We start from the raw sequence: 16,296 nt of genomic DNA on the forward strand, positions 1-16,296 counted from the left end.
ATTTGGTTTACCCTCCAATCTGATTTATATAATCATTGTAAGTGGCTTTAAGAGGATTTACCCGTATAGAATAACATCTGACAAACAGAACAATAATAAAACTAACATCCAGGCGTGTCTGCGTCTCTGATCAGTGATGGAGTGTTATCCACCACGCTGACCCACTTTCTGCTTTTCCATTGGCTCACAGCCCGGCAATTGTCCGAGGAGAAGAGAGTGCACCAGCTGTCATTAGCCAGCCTGTTTGAGGGGATGCAACTCAGATTATCAGCATGTTTATCCCTCTGTGTGTTTGTCTGTTTGCAGGGTCACAGGCCAGATCCACCATGTCCAACACACTCACACTGTGTCCTATCTGACTGCACACTGTTCATTATCAGAGACATATATGAGGTAAATGAACATGCAATTTCGACAAATTTGTACATTTTGCACTCACACGCTTCCTCGTTGCATTTAAATTGTTATTAAAAAAACTGCCACTTCTATAATGTATAAAGTATCCTATGTTTGTGTTTTATAGTAGGAGACTTAGTGTACTCTAACTGATTCTGCATATTTGATATTGTTCTTTCTATATTTAATTTTTCCCCTGTCGATATGCATACATTAACTGATAATATTTATGACTGATTTTAAGAAGTTACTGGTATGAAATGTCTTCCATGTATACCTTATGTCATTGTTGTCTCCCAAAAATACAAACATCACTGAATAAGTCATAAGATTCAGAGTTAATAATAAATGTTTGCAGCTTCACACAGAGGCAAGGATGTTTCATAAGGAATAATAATGACCAGTTGTCCTTTTCAATGCATTCCCTAAGCATAATGAAAGGACAGTCAAGCGCATTTCGGTTATTATTTAGTACATTACACTTTATGTGCCTTTAATATAAAATCCCAACAATCGAGGAGATGATAGTGACCCGATAACTTCCCCCCTGCGATCAAACCAAACTCTGACTGACGTTACGTAACCATGGTGTCATCTACTATATTGAGTAGAGCCAGCTGGGGGCCATAGGTTCTTAGTGGACGTGTGCACTGTGCTTCACTTTTCATGTATTTACTGTAAGTGAGTCACATCACTAATTACAGAACATGTGGCTTTAATACTGTATCCCAAGCTGCCTTCAGGCTTTGATAACAAGCCTCGTTGACCCCCGGCTGCATGAAATCCTGGCAGGGGATCACAGGGACAGATTTAGGCAATGAAAAACAGCCATGAAACACGACCCACTTTCTTTGGGACAACTTGAAACAGGGGATTTCCTTCCATTTTACTTCTTCTATTACTGAGTGTGATTCTGAACGATCTAATCTTGGTTCAATATTCAACAAATGACTTATTGTGCCACAGACTATTACTTAATGTTATTGTCTAGCACTTATATTTTCAGGAGCTTATTTGACCTTGTGCTCTTTTCCTATGACATTTGACATTGAAAACTAAAAAATGTTAACTATTTAGAAGAGGTTAGAAGAGGTTAAACAGTGAAAATAAAACCCAGGTGGTTACTTTTTTAAACAGCAACTATTTTCGTTTACTTTAATTAGCCAACATTTGTCTTAATGTAAAATCAGACACATGAATTATTATTAACTCTTTTTATAATGGGGGAAAAACAACCAGGTGTTTCATAGCAATTTATTTTTTAGCTTCTATCAAGCGGTACCTCAGACCTTTTTACGGTTTTGTTTAAATGCAACATAAGACATATTATTTATTGAGGAGTCAAAAATGTCATTTCTTCCCGTTGTTTTATATGTTTCATAGTCTTTTACAATATTAACTTTTTTTTAAAAGCAACACAGATTTGTTTTATCTTTGCAAAATGTAGTCAACGCAAAATCAGACACACAATATTGCGGAGTCAGAAACAAAGATAAACAAATGTGGTTCAGATCAGTCAACAGTAGATTACTTTTAAAATCATGCATACCTTTCTCAAATTAGATATGTTCCTAGGTCACATTTTGAATACGGTGTTATCCCTCAAACTCTCCGAAATCTCATTATTTTCGGTCAATCCCCGGAGCTCATGATCATAGGTGAAGTCGTGCATTGTAAACCTGTAATAGCTGCACACGCACTGTTGCATAACAGCTGCAGACCTACAATATACCTCCAAATACCTGAGAGCCAGCACTGAGTCACTTCTTGGGAAGCAGCATCAACCACATGGTTATATTTTGGCCTTATCAAAAGTTTGAGAGGCCCTTGCTGAGGACCTGTTAAAAAGTCCTGAGAGCAGTGAATAAGGACGCTTATGTAACAGGGGTTGGAGGTCATGGATATAATGGCCACCCATGACCAGGTAATAAGAAGGAAAAACACACACATGCTACAGTTTCAACTGAACCTCACACGCCTGCCAAGATCCTCCTCTGAGGTCATGCTGTTAAATCACAATCCCTGGACTCATGCACACAGAAACCGGACTTTATATTCAGCACGGCATATTAAAAATAAGGCTGTTGAGTCGATTCCTCTATTAATCTGTCCAGTATTATTATATTCCCAAAATGTGGCTATTGTACCTCATTTGAAACTACTTAATATCTCATTTTCAGTTTTAAAAGTACATTATATGATCATATTATTATTATTTTGAACAACTTATATATTAACACATATCAGTATTTGCTAATGATGCTGTTTTGTCTGTGAATGCAACATGTTTGTCATGTAAAAATCCTCATATGTTAAGAGGTTTCACAGTAAAATAGGTCGGGTTTTGATGCATTATATAAGGGTGTGTGTGTGTGTTTTAGTGTAGGATCACATCTGTGTTACATCAAAAAGGTTTAGTTGGTCATAAGGGGTAATAAGAGAGACGGACGGCTTTTGTGGTGTAAATTACACACTGACTGAACAGGGCAGTGAACGCCCCTCTCTCTCTCTCTGTTGCTTTTGGTTCGTCCAAGAATGAGGCATTAACTTTAATATCTTTTGGGGAAAAATGTATCTCGAGCACTCTTTTAGATGTTCTTGGTAACCTCACCAGATGTTGTTGACAGACAAACACAAACATGCTTGCAGACGTTCAAATATTCCCACACACAGTCAGAACCAGTGTTGTGTACAGAAACGGGAGATTTCCCAACAAATTCACCCCAGAAGTTTGTGAAAAATGTCATTTGTTAACAGAGTGGGGGTTAAAATGTCACGTGCAGTACCTTTTTAAAAGAGAAGCAGCCAGCAGTCTGTTGCATTATGATCAAAATGGACAGGAACACATGCAGAGATCTATAGGAACAAAAGGGAACACATTTTCAGCTCAAACATAAAAAGCTTTGACCTGTCACCAAACATGACTCTTCAGACGGGGACATGGGGAGTAGGTGTTAATGGGAGGGCAGACGATGGCTTTTGAAGCCTTGATGTTGGGTGGGGGGGTGAGGGGGTATCAGTGTTTTTTTGATGTCTTTGGTTTTACTCGTAGGTCATGTAGCACCCCCACTTCACCTGCCATTTCCTCTCCCCTCTCACGTTTCCTTCCATGTTTACTGTCCGTTGCAAACTGTATCATACATCCAGCTCTTGAGTGACAGCAGTAAATTCTACTTTGTCTTCTACTGAAGGGGGTGAGGTAAAATAAACAGTCAGGGGTTAGAGAAACATGCATGGTAGTATATATCAAATATTTCAAAGACAGTTACAGAATATTTAAGCTGCACATTCACACAAAACTGACCAATTCTGTATTTTCCATCAGAATAATTTTCTCTCAAATCTTCCTGTTCCTTTACACCCATCATAATCCGGAACAATTTAGATATAATGCATGCAATAAAGTTGCCTTTAGTCACGGCATTAAGGGTACATTCAGACCTTGGGCTAGCTCCACTTTTGCAGCCTCTCCGCATAAAGAATATCTCCTCTTTATTATATCTTATACTCTCCCGAAATAAGCTAGAATTGAATAATCAAGCTATAAAAGATAGTAAAGGACATTGCTCTTGAACCAAGTCTTGATTTTTTGGTGATCAAGACGATTGTGTCATTTTAAAAATGTAGGATATCGCAGATAATATTGTTGTTTGATCTCTTTACTAAGCCTCCTTTCCAGCTATCAATTTACACACAGATTTACACTGTCCTTCACAAGTTGATCTGCAAAAGGGGCCCTTTACACTTTCCACTTCAGCCCTAAGATTCATGATCCCCACAGGAAGGGATTCACCAAATATACTCCGGGGTCTTCAAAGCATTGTGGCAATTATTCATGGGGAACGTGGATGAGAGCGTTGGTGGCGATAACAAAGGGGTGGATGAAAGTCTGGTCCAAGCCTTTATTTTATTTAGTGCCAGCAAAGGTCAGCGTCATGTGTCCCCCCCCCCCACCCACACCCACCTTCACTGGCACACACATGAAAGGGACAGAAATACAAAAGCATGCACCCGGGCACGTGGAAAACAGCGGGGAATCTGTCCTGATGTTCCCCCATGTTGCAGACTGAAGCGTGAATATGTGTCCCTGTTTGTGCCTCCATATTTCCCTCTTCAAATAAGTATTTTAAGCAGAAACATAATTAACTGTACGTACTTATTTGTTTTTGTATATGTATGTAAACAATCCAATAGAGACTTTTGTCTTCGTAGATGAGAGGTGTGCAGGGTCACAGAGTCCATCTAATAATGCCCAACAGCGTGGGGATATAACCTCAGACAACGACTTCTGAGGACAACAAGTGGTGGTTGTTTTGTACTTGGGCTTTACCCCAAACAACATTTCCCACAAGTCAAACCTGATGTTGTTGAACTGGCTAACAGCAGTAGAGCAACATGCAGCAACACTGGTAGAGGAAGACTATTGAATGGGCATTAATTGCCCGTGGCGTCTGGCTCTCCGGGCTCCCTCCTAATGAAGCGGTACTTTAGTTCTTGCAGAGAAATGAAGTCATGCATCAGCATCAATTGACTCTGATAGTAACCAGTCACATTGAAACCAAGTTACCTCACGTATCAACCTGAAACCAACACCATGAGCTTCACAGAGCAGCCCAACTATTATATTATAACTACTATATGTAGGTTTTTAAACTTGCATTGCCAAACTAATGGCAATAAAGCCTTTGAATTTTGAGTCTGTAAAAAAGCCAGATATCCATATATGTACATAGTTGGGTACTCAGGTGGGGAAGTCACTGTAGAGGCCTCCCAAAATGGGCTCTTCAACCAAATAATCCTTGATGCAGAGCCCTTTAGAGTGTCCTTCCAGTATAGAAAATGCAAGAAAATGATCTCTAACATGGCTTTAAAATTTGGAAAATCCAATGCAGTTTCATTTAAGCTTCCCCTACATGCTAAAAAACCTTCTGTGTGCTGCACAGGAATACACATTTGTATGTACACAGGCAAGAAGGAAACACACAAAGGCACTGGTATATACTACAAGTATGCAAATAATCAACAACGATTTCTTCTTGACTGTGTCTCTAACAGGTGTCTTTGTCTCTGTGTCCCCTTTCCTTTAGTCCTCTGTCCCAACACACACATCTTCTCTCTAACTAAACTTTGTTGGAGGTCTTGAATTCTTCTTAGAAGTGCCTGCAATTTGTGGTATTTAGATGTAAAAAAAAAAGTGACATGTTGTTCTTCAAATGCTTCTGTTCTTCTGCAGAATGCGATAAATCCACACTTATTTTGTTTTGTGGGTTGGAGCTTGGAAGAAACAATGCTATAATATGCTTGGTTTCTTTTACAGCAGCTACTTCCCACACGGGACAGGATTGTAAAATAAGACACAAGTTGGCATGGAGATATTTGTCTGTCAAGGTCATTATTTTGTGATATTTTGCATGTAGACGCTTAATCGACATCAGATGCAGGTTCCCGGGAGGAGAGAAAGTGGGGGTTTAACATACCTTTCATTGCAACATAAGGGTTTCACAAAAGCTGCAGAATGTGTGTCAGAAAAACATCATGTGGGAATGTTTCCAGGGTTCCTGCGAAGTGAGTAACTTGCTTTTTGGAGTAGGTCAACAGAGGAGCGTAGGGAGGAAAACACGGCTAATTGTTGTTTTGAAATTCACGAGATTGATAGATCGTATCGAGCGTGACTTCATCGCACAGAGAGCTGAAGGCTGGCAGGGAAATCTCCCAGAGAAGCCAAGCTGCCCTTAAACTCGCTTATCTTTCTTTATGAAAACAAAATGAACGTATTGTTGCCAGAAGGGCAGATGTGGGTGTGAGAGTGTGAACTTCAGCCTGTAAAGGAAGCAACAAGCCTTCAGCAGACATGAGGAGGGCATACTCCAAACAGAAATGCCAAACATTGAATATGTTTACATGCATTAAAAAATGTTTTATGTTTTGCAAACAAAGCTTCCGTCTTTAATTCCTTCAACAAATTTCTTTCAAACTTTGCAATATTTGTGCATATCCAAATGATATCCAAGTCTTTCTTAATGTTTAAAGGTAGGTTTGTTTCTTATTAGGACCATAAAAGTGGGCTTTTCTCCTTCTTTTTGCATCTTGGTTTGTGTGAAATGGACAGAGCTATGTGATGCATTATTCGGTCAATCTTAATTAAGCTGCATATTCAGAATGTGCTGTATAGACGTCAAACATACCCTCCTAATACTTAATTAATATAGGCATTTCCCACGTGTATTAATTGGAAAATGCTGAATTCAGGATATGCTGTTTTGTGACCTAAGGCATATTGTCATGTGGGGAATTTATGCATGGATGTAGTCATTGAAATTGGAAGGTATCCCAGTTACACCATCAAAAAAAGACGTTGGTATGAGAGGCATCTATCCACAGGTAGATGGTCCTTTGGCAAGATACTTAATGGCCAACGGTGTGTGAATGTTAGCCTGAATGATGTGTGAATGGGTGAATGATACCTTTTATATGTAAAGCACTTCGAGGGATTGCACGGACTGGAAAAGCCCTGAGTTAATCGAGTGCATTTACCATTTGGCAAGTAAAAAGTAGCACAAAGTGAGCTGCTGCAGAATTTCAGTTGTTGATTGACTCATATTAAAGCATCTCACAGTTTATCTAAAGCACATTCATGTACAGTGCATTTGTAATAGTTTTGAGTGGCTCTTCACTCTGCTGGTGTTTGCTCTGCTTTCTGCTGGACCAGTACAGAATGGGAACAAGGCCGGGCTGATACAGCTGTTTGTGTGGATCAGTGTCAAGATAAATGATTCAGAAGCTGACTGACTCATCTGTGCATACCTGTCATTCTTAACGTCTTCACATATGATTGTATTTCATTGTAGACTTTCTTTTATGTTTGAATTTATTTTTATTAGAGTCGTAAATAACATATTTCAAGGTTCAAGGTTTCAAGGCTTTATTTGTCATATGCACAGCAGATACAGCGTATATGTTGGCAATGAAAATCTTATGTCGCGTGCTCCTCCAACAACTCAACATACATACATATTAAGCTCTTTCCAGAGTTTAACTGTATTTATTTTGATTTATGACCATAATGCTTGTTTTTAATTTGAAAGTGCTGAGGCTGTACAAATCAAGTTGAATAATGGAACTCACATGTTATTGTTATAGTGCAATAATATTATATTTGAATTACACTAAAACAAAACGATTACCTGTTCCCAAATGTTTAAAAAGCCAAAAATAACAGGTTTTTTTCACAGTTTATGTATATTATTATGAATCATTTTTTATTATAAATTATTTTTATTTCTGTTTCTTCTTTGAGATGTTTATACTTTAGAATTGTTTATTTCTTCTTTTTTCATTTCTAATTATATGCTACACAAACATTTCCCAGTGTGGGATAAGCAGTGGGCTGCCATTATGTACAGCACCTGGGTAGCAGTGTAGGGAACGGTGCCTTGCTCAGGGTCACCAAGGTAGCACCCGGGGACCTTCCAGTTCCGAGCCCAAGTTCCTATGGACTTTGCCACCACCGCCCCATTCTACTGTGATGGTATTTTAACATTACTACACGCATAGAGCCGAAATTCACACATACAATAAAAGGACCTATACACTTTCATTAGTGGAGAGTTTGCAAATGGTTCAATTCCATGGAGAACTTTGGGGTTTGGTGCCTTGTTTAATTTAGGACACCTTGTCAGGTCCTAGGAACCAAATTTGCACAGCTCGATGTACCAGCACCTTTTTTTCGCGATCGAGACCTCAAATCTTACCCAAAACGAATCGTTCCCTGACCGGGAATCGAACCCGGGCCGCGGCGGTGAGAGCGCCGAATCCTAACCACTAGACCACCAGGGACAGATGAATCATTATGCGACTTTTATATTGTCATATACTGTAATTTAAGGGATTAAAAGCATTAAAAGTCTCCATTCTGAAATAGCAATCTCTCCGAGTAGTCAAACATGAGGTGGATAAATGGTCAAATGTGCCCCTGCCCTGCAGTACAGGCCTGTGAACAACTTTTACTTTTCCCTTCATAGGCCGATCCTCTGAGTTCATGTCATTCAGCAGATAAATCACCATCCAGGTCTGTTGAGCTATATTTAGGCCATCAGCAGCAGTTAGTGAGAGTTTCCCTTCCTGCTTAAATCATCCCTCAGGTCCCAGAGAGTCAACTCCAACATAAATGACTGTCAGAAAACTTCAGAAGTCTTCCTGACATTTGTCAGGAAAGGTTTGATCCTCTCAGAGGATTCCTGTTGTTATCTGATGGCGGCTGCTTCAATCCTGTTCAACAGCTGGTTCTTAAACGCTGTGAACTCCAACATGGCTGCTGGCTTTTCTTTGAATTTAGCTGCACACAGATTGTTAGACCTGAGGCGCACACGTCACCAGGTAAAAATGTATTTTATGGTTTGTTTCAAGTGGTGAACTTGAGCCGAGTTTCTCACATAAATGGAAACCTTCAGACCTTGTTAACTCCATCACAATGAATATTACGAACCAAAGGAAAAAGTGCTGCATTTTGGGTCTTCAGTAACTAGAGCACCACCATATATATCAATTCATATGTGTGCTTATACTTCAGGTGCCCTTTATAGAAGCTCTTTACTGAGTAGTTTATCTAATTATAAAGGGGAAACCCCAAAAGGCATACTTTTAAAACCTAAATTTTTACGAAGAACTTCTTGTTTGTATTTCTTACCCTCTCATAAACGAGTCGGTTCCAAACAGGGAGGAATCAAGGATTTCTGACTCTGAAATCACAGTTATAAATACATGGATAAGCAACTACAATTGAGTGAACTACACAGAAAGCCCAGGTTATATTAGCAGACTCCCTTTCTTATAAACATAGTAAGTTCCAGTTGGTTCTGCCTAGTTTAACTCCTCGTAGTGGCGGCAGTAATATTTTACGAGGTGCTTGACCTCTAAAGAGAGTGTGATGTGGTCTGTCAGTGTCACCTGTTGATAGTGGGGTGCTGTGTTTTTCTCTGTTGATCATGGTGATGATGTTGGAGCAATAAAAGTGTATTTTATTCTGTTGATAATTCCCTTGCTATTCTACTTGACTACAGTCTCCAAACAAAACAGTCAGGGCCATTACAAATCAACTCTACTGCACTCTTCCTTCATTATACGATTGATAGTTTTATGATGAATGCATTTGTGTTTGTATTAAGGAAGTTGGCAAAGACAAATTCAACCTGTTTCTATAATCAAAAACAGAAACAGATGCTTTATGAACTGCTGGGATTTCAAGAATACAAGATTTTAAGACTCACTTTCAAGGCCCCCACCTTCCCCATCTGTATTCTTTTAAACCTAAGGGTCATGGGGGTTGATATAAGGGGAAAGAAACCAGAGTTTTAAAACGTGTCAGCGACAAAACGTTGAAGCATTACTCAGTTTTTCTGGTGTAATTAAGACATATTTGTTGAAAGCTGACCAGGAGGTTAGCATTAAGGTATCCCTTGACAAAAAGTAATGGGAATTTTACATTGGCTTTTAGAATATTGCAGGCAAATATTTTGATACTTGTCCCGTTTCGTTCAGCAGGATAATCCCCACATATTAACACCACTCTATTATTTTGAGGCGTGAAAACAATCCCCAGAAGTAAAAAGCTAACGTAGCTAAGTGCTAAGCTAAAGGCGGCTAATGTTCAGCGTGATAACTTGTGGTCTCATTTAGTTACTTGTTAGCTGTTATTGTTTTTATGACACATAAAAGCTTCGTACATTCACCAGTGGGGTTTATGCTGACTTATTTTATGTTGTAGAAGAAAACCTGAAAATCCTTTATGCTTGTGTTAACCACGGATCGTTTTTTAGGCTTCCAATCAAAAACATGCTCAAAAATGTTTCTTTGTGACCAAGAAACCTAAAGTGGTAGATAGATAGATAGATAGATAGATAGATAGATAGATAGATAGATAGATAGATAGATAGATAGATAGACAGACAGACAGACAGACAGACAGACAGACAGACAGACAGACAGACAGACAGACAGACAGACAGACAGACAGACAGACAGACAGACAGACAGACAGACAGACAGACAGACAGACAGACAGACAGACAGACAGACAGACAGACAGACAGACAGACAGACAGACAGACAGATAGATAGATAGATAGATAGATAGATAGATAGATAGATAGATAGATAGATAGATAGATAGATAGATAGATAGATAGATAGATAGATAGATAGATAGATAATCATCATGATGGTGAAGTGCATGGTAAAAATGTTAAGTCATTTCTAGGTTTTAGGACTCATTCCTGCACTACTCTTCTGCTTGCATCAGTTACAGGTCCAGGTACCTAAATGGAGACTGGAGGTGTTTGGTTTGTGCTAAACACCAGCTTTTTGTCAACTCTATAAAAACGTTTGAGAGAAGTTAAACAAAAATAAATCTACTGCCTGCAGCTGCTCCAACACACACTTATTCTGTCAGCCTCCACTGAGTCTTTCCAGCCTGATGGTGATGGAGCACAAACGCCTGAACACTGTCTTTCAATCATCACTTTGGATCTGAGAATTTTTACGGCACACATTCTCAAAAATATTGTGTTTGCATTATATCACCGCACTGGTTTCTAACCTCTCCTCTTGAGGAACATCAGGCCAGTGGAGTCAAATCAGCAAACCATAACTTAATGTCATGTACTGGTGGATAAATATGAGCAGAATGAGATACAGCAGTGTACAAATCTTTTGATGATTGCGACTATAATTCTGCTGGTTTTGACTTCCCAGAATGTGCCTTCAAAATATACGAGTTGTTCACTTGCGGTTCTGTTTTTAGGTTACTCTGTGCTAAAGGCTTTCAGAGAAATATGATAAATTAAGGATTCAGGGACAATTACAAGACCACAATTGATTTATGTTTAGGTACATCTTGCTCTCGAACATTCATTGCAGTAATTGTTCGTATCAGGTTCGCAATCATAACTCAGAAAACTCGAGCACAAAGCTTTCTGGGATGCTTTGGAGGAACGGGAGGGGATTGCGTAACGCTCTACCTTCTACAGCATAAATAAACCGAGCAATGATCAAATAGTACATCTTATTAAGAGTTTTAGTAAATATCTCAAATCTTCCAAACACATATTGGTGTGTAAAACAGTTTTTAATAGACTTTAAAGCATCTATGACTGAGTGGTTACTCAATGATTTCCAGCTTTACAGAACGGAGAGGTTTATCAAAGGTCAAAATGTGCAGCTGAGGCAACAGCACCAACCTTTCATTATTCAAAGTGGCCATATCTTTATTAATTTGTGACATGAAGCCTTAATATTGTATGTTAGCTATTATGCTTCATATATCTGGAACAAACTTCCTGAAAACGGCAGGTCTAACGCAACCCTCACTCACCTAAAGTAGAATAAGACAATACCTGTCTTGTTCTACTTTAGCCTGTTTAAGGTGATTTTTAGGCTCATTTTCAAGTTCATATTTGTATTGTGTGCCTCTTCTTTAACTTCAATGTTCAAGAAGTTATTTAATTTTCTGATATATATAGACCAAAACTGTTTTTTGTACCAAGTTGTACACTTCTGCTTTAAAGTTGGGCTTTATAAAATGTAGGGTTATGTTGATCGACTCATTTTTGGATTTGAGTTTCCATTTGAGGAACTCCAGTTTTGGCACTTCTTTAATTTTCAGGGCCAGAGTTTGGACAAAGAGAAGAGAGTAAATACTGGGCTGACATTTGAGAATTTCCCAATGTTATGATTAGGTGCATTATTAGTTTCATAAAGTGTTGGAATATGCATCGGTGTGAATACTGTATCTGTCATGAGTATCAACACTACAGAAGCAATCCAGTTCGATCTGCAAAGTAGTTTCACAACAGCAACATTTATTAAAATCAATGATATTTCAACATCAAATTTACACAATATACAAATGGTGCATTTTGTAGCAAATATACTTTCTATAGAGACAGCAGCAGCAGCAGAATTGGCATGTACAAAAATACACATTTGATTTTCCTCACACAACAAAACATACCAAGGTATCAAGATAATATATTTAATATATATATTTATATATTTCTGTATCATAAATATAGCAGAACTATACAAGATGAACACAATTCACTGTAATGGAGATAACATTTAAAATATTCATACGGGATAAAGTACATTTAAGATCATTTAAAGAGGCGTCGCTTAACATGACAACGACATCATTGCAGTGTGTGTGCTTTGGGAAAGATATGATAAGCTCATAATAACACTGGGTTTAAACATTTGCTCCTACATTGTGCCAAGAATATTTATTTATAAGTATGAATTCGAATACTTTCAATAAATGAATGCACAGTGAAATAAGGTCGTTTTTTTTGTCAAGCGACACCTAAAATCAACACCATTACTGCAGCACTGGAACAAAAATATCATACAATTATGGACAAACCATACAACAGTTAAAAGATACTGTGGAGTATTAACTCAACACACACACACACACACAGGCTGTATCCTTGTCATTCTTGTGTGACTGAAAAGGTTTCTTTATAGAATAATGAAGTGCTATACAAGCAAGAATAAAAACACATTTCTCCTTCAATGGCACGCATTTTCTCACATTCCCGCACAGGACACACTTTCAATGAACACCTTTTGCTCACACACACACACACACACACACACACACACACACACACACACACACACACACACACACACACACACACACACACACACACACACACACACACACACACACACACACAGAGAGAGATAACTCCTCGTCTTCCTCCTCCCTCCTCCCTCCCCCGTCCTGGTCACAGAGATATAAACCAGAGCTGCAGGGACAACAGTGCGTACTGTGTGTCTGGAAACTCGGCTCTTATGAATAAATACCGGCCCTATTGATTCACACGGACAAACGCTTCACTCACTCGGGAAGAAACGTTCCACTTCACAGAGGCAATTTGTCACAAAAGATACAAATTTGAAAGCGTTTTTAAATGTGTATAGTGCCTAAAACGTTCCTCTTCTGGAATATAACCGGTGCTGTGGATGACATTTGATTAGTATTTGCAGGAAGTCACTGTCACGTTTTTGTATTTCCTTTTTAAAAAAAATGTTGATTTGCTTCGTTCCGCACAAGAAAAGTAAGAAGTCTACAATAATATGCAGTAAAGACTACATTTCCATGAACATTTTGCCAAATTTTAAATCAATTTGATGCATTTTGCTATGATTTCCCACCAGCCTCAAGGGGTTTTCTGCTGGCTGGTAAAAAAATATGTCTTTATTTGAAAAGCTTCCAGCGAATTAAACAGTACTCCTTTGTCCTTTCTCCTTCATTTCTTTTTAGCGTCATCACATTCCAAAACAAAGATACACTAAATATTTGTTTAGGAGGAACCAGATTTTTTTGGCACTAGAGCTGTAACTCTGACTTGTTTTGACAGCAGCTTTAATGGTTGTTCAGGGACCCAGATGTCCAATGAATCACATCTTCTCTGTGTTGAATTCAAAGAATCAAGCATCACGCCTCCATAATTAATCATTTTTGGACCCCCAAACTGCAGTGTTACAAAGCAACTTCATCAAAGAGCTATCAAAATGTAAGTTTAATAAGTTACAACCAACTCAAAGTCTGCTGTTAACAGGGATACATAAGAGTACTTTACGTCCACAAGGAGGCGGAGAAGTTCATCTGTACCTTTTCAAATCGAAGACCTTGACTGGAACACCTCATATGGATGACTACGACTGAACAAGGTGTATTTGGGGGAGTATTATCACATCAACAATGAGTTGTTTACAAGTGAATTAAACACGATCCGTCTGTACAGAGTTCTTATTTACACGTATGACTCTTCTGCAAAAAAAAGCTGGTCGAAGTCCTCCGCCGGTGGGTCGCTGCACCGCCTGCTCTGCCAGTCCCTCTTCCCCTGAACGATGGCCAGCGCCACCTCCTGACTCCTCCGCAGGCAGGTGTCCGCATCCTCCTCACCCTGCGAGGAAAAGTAGTCCCTTACAGCCCGGGTGGCGGAGGGGGACAGGCAGAAGTGTGGCTCGGCGTTGGTCGGCTCCACCTGCGACACTCTCAGGCCGGCATCTTTTGGGGGAGCCTTAGAGAAGCGGGGTCTGTCCAGGGTGAGGCTGCAGGGCGAGTCCGCCGTGACCTTGGAGGGTTCAGATGCTCGGCGGGGAAGAGGGAGCGTCCTCTGCCCTTTGTGTCCGTCCAAGGCGACAGAGTGGGACTTTTGCTTCTTGAGGACCAGGGTGGTGGCGTTCTGTCCATAGAAAACACCCTGTGGGGGCTGCACACACTCATTTCTAGCAGTCCTGTGTGTGACCTCACTTCCTGTGAGTGGTTTGAGGCTGGATCTGTAGGTCGGGTCTTGGAGATGTCTCAGCTCTCGGACCGTCAGAGGTTTCTCTGTGCCCCTGTAGAAAGGCGAGCGACTGTGCTGCAGCTGCTGTAACGCCTGCTGGTAGGACGGGGGGCTGCTGGATCTGCGTTGGCAGTTTCGATTCAGTTCGACCTCCTTCACGTCAGAGCAGCCGTTACCATTTGTGTGTGCTTTCCCGTTTACCTCAGGCTCCTCCGAGTGTCCGTTATCAGTTTGCTTGAGTGACAGGCGGCGGTCCCTCTTTAGCCAAGTGTTAGGGTGGAGGCCGTGGTGGTGAGGGGGCGTTTGAATGGTCCGAGTGCCCTGTGTGTGCCAAAGAGGCAGGGCTTCCCTCTGAGGCGGTGAGTCTCTCGGTGACAGTGGAGGTCGTCCAGGATACAGAGGGGAGAGCGGTGCAGGCTCGGCCAATGGAATCGCTCCATTGCTGGCGTAGTCTGTGGAGTACTGTGAGAAGGCGGAGTCTAATGAGCTGAGGGAGGAGCCTGTGGGGGAGGTTGCGGGTGATGACAGACTGGAGCAGCTGGCGTCCAATCGCAGCGGAGGAGGAGGGGCGTGCTTCATCTTCCTCCGCCCAGCGTTCGGTACTTTGGGTCCTCCCTTTTCACCGCCTTCCTCTTCCTCCTCCTTCAGATGCAGGGCTCTCAGCCCCTGCTGCAGAAACACCTCCTCTTCCTCCTCCCTCTCCATGGCGGCGTCGTAGCTCTCCTTTCCTCCCGTTGGATCGGCGTGCCGCATCAAAGTGTCCGAGGGAGGAGTGCTGGACAAAGCCAAGGCGGGCTCTGAGCTCCTCCTCAGCCTGCGGGGACCCTGAAACGGCCCGTTTGATTGGCGGGTTCGGGGCTGTCGGGCCGCAGGGCTGAACCTCCGCGGTCTGGCCAGCGGGGGGAGCTGCAGCAGGTTGTCCGTCTCGGGGTCGGGGTCAGGATCGCAGTCGCTGAGCGTAATGACCGAGTCGCGGCTGCGGCTGTCCGGCTTGTCTTTGTCTCGGAGAGGAAGCTGCTCCTGGAAGGGAGACTCGGGGTCGTCGTTCAGCTCGTTCTCCAGACTGTCGTAGGACGAGTCATTCATCTGGAAGGATGACACATCTGGGAAGAGACAGAGGATGAAGAAAGGGAAGAAAAGGTTTATCATTATTAGACTTTGACTGTGGAGAAATGTAATTAAGTTCATGGCAATTTGATCCAAAAATACTGAGAAGAACACAATGATCTTGCAGACAAAATACACAGTCTTACTTTAACCTTACATTTCACGTGAGGATGAAGCAGTCCTTAAATTAAACAGCTTTTTCTAGACATCCCATTTCATGCCAGCATCCTACAATTAAGGCTATTTCCTCCTACTAGCAACTCAAATTAGCAATCGAAGTTCTTGCAGACCAAACTATATTTAGTTACACAACAATCTCTCTCCTGGTGGAAACTCAATCCACAAAGTTTAGAAAAAGTGGGACCAACTAAAAATGTGGCCCCCCCAGGCGAGAACAGAGGACAGAGTGTCGTCCCGCAGTGTGCTCTTTGACCCCCCC

The 16,296-nt window shown here is 40.9% G+C and overlaps 1 protein-coding gene and 1 non-coding gene across 2 annotated transcripts in view; both read right to left on the minus strand.

Annotated features, from left to right (window-relative positions):
* Nucleotides 1-8,160: 8,160 nt before the first annotated feature.
* Nucleotides 8,161-8,232, minus strand: trnae-cuc (transfer RNA glutamic acid (anticodon CUC)). Its single transcript has one exon. It is a non-coding gene; the product is annotated as a tRNA-Glu (tRNA).
* Nucleotides 8,233-12,231: 3,999 nt separating this feature from the next.
* The window catches only part of LOC134867739 (rho GTPase-activating protein 20-like), a 33,495-nt gene continuing 29,430 nt past the window's right edge, over nt 12,232-16,296 (minus strand). The window contains exon 15 of the mRNA XM_063888528.1: nt 12,232-15,853. Within this exon, the coding sequence (XP_063744598.1) occupies nt 14,214-15,853 (1,640 nt within the window). The 3' untranslated portion in view covers nt 12,232-14,213. The remainder of the gene's footprint in view (nt 15,854-16,296) is intronic.

This window comes from Eleginops maclovinus, chromosome 7 (assembly GCF_036324505.1).
Source record: "Eleginops maclovinus isolate JMC-PN-2008 ecotype Puerto Natales chromosome 7, JC_Emac_rtc_rv5, whole genome shotgun sequence".
NCBI classification, from domain to species: Eukaryota; Metazoa; Chordata; class Actinopteri; order Perciformes; family Eleginopidae; genus Eleginops; species Eleginops maclovinus.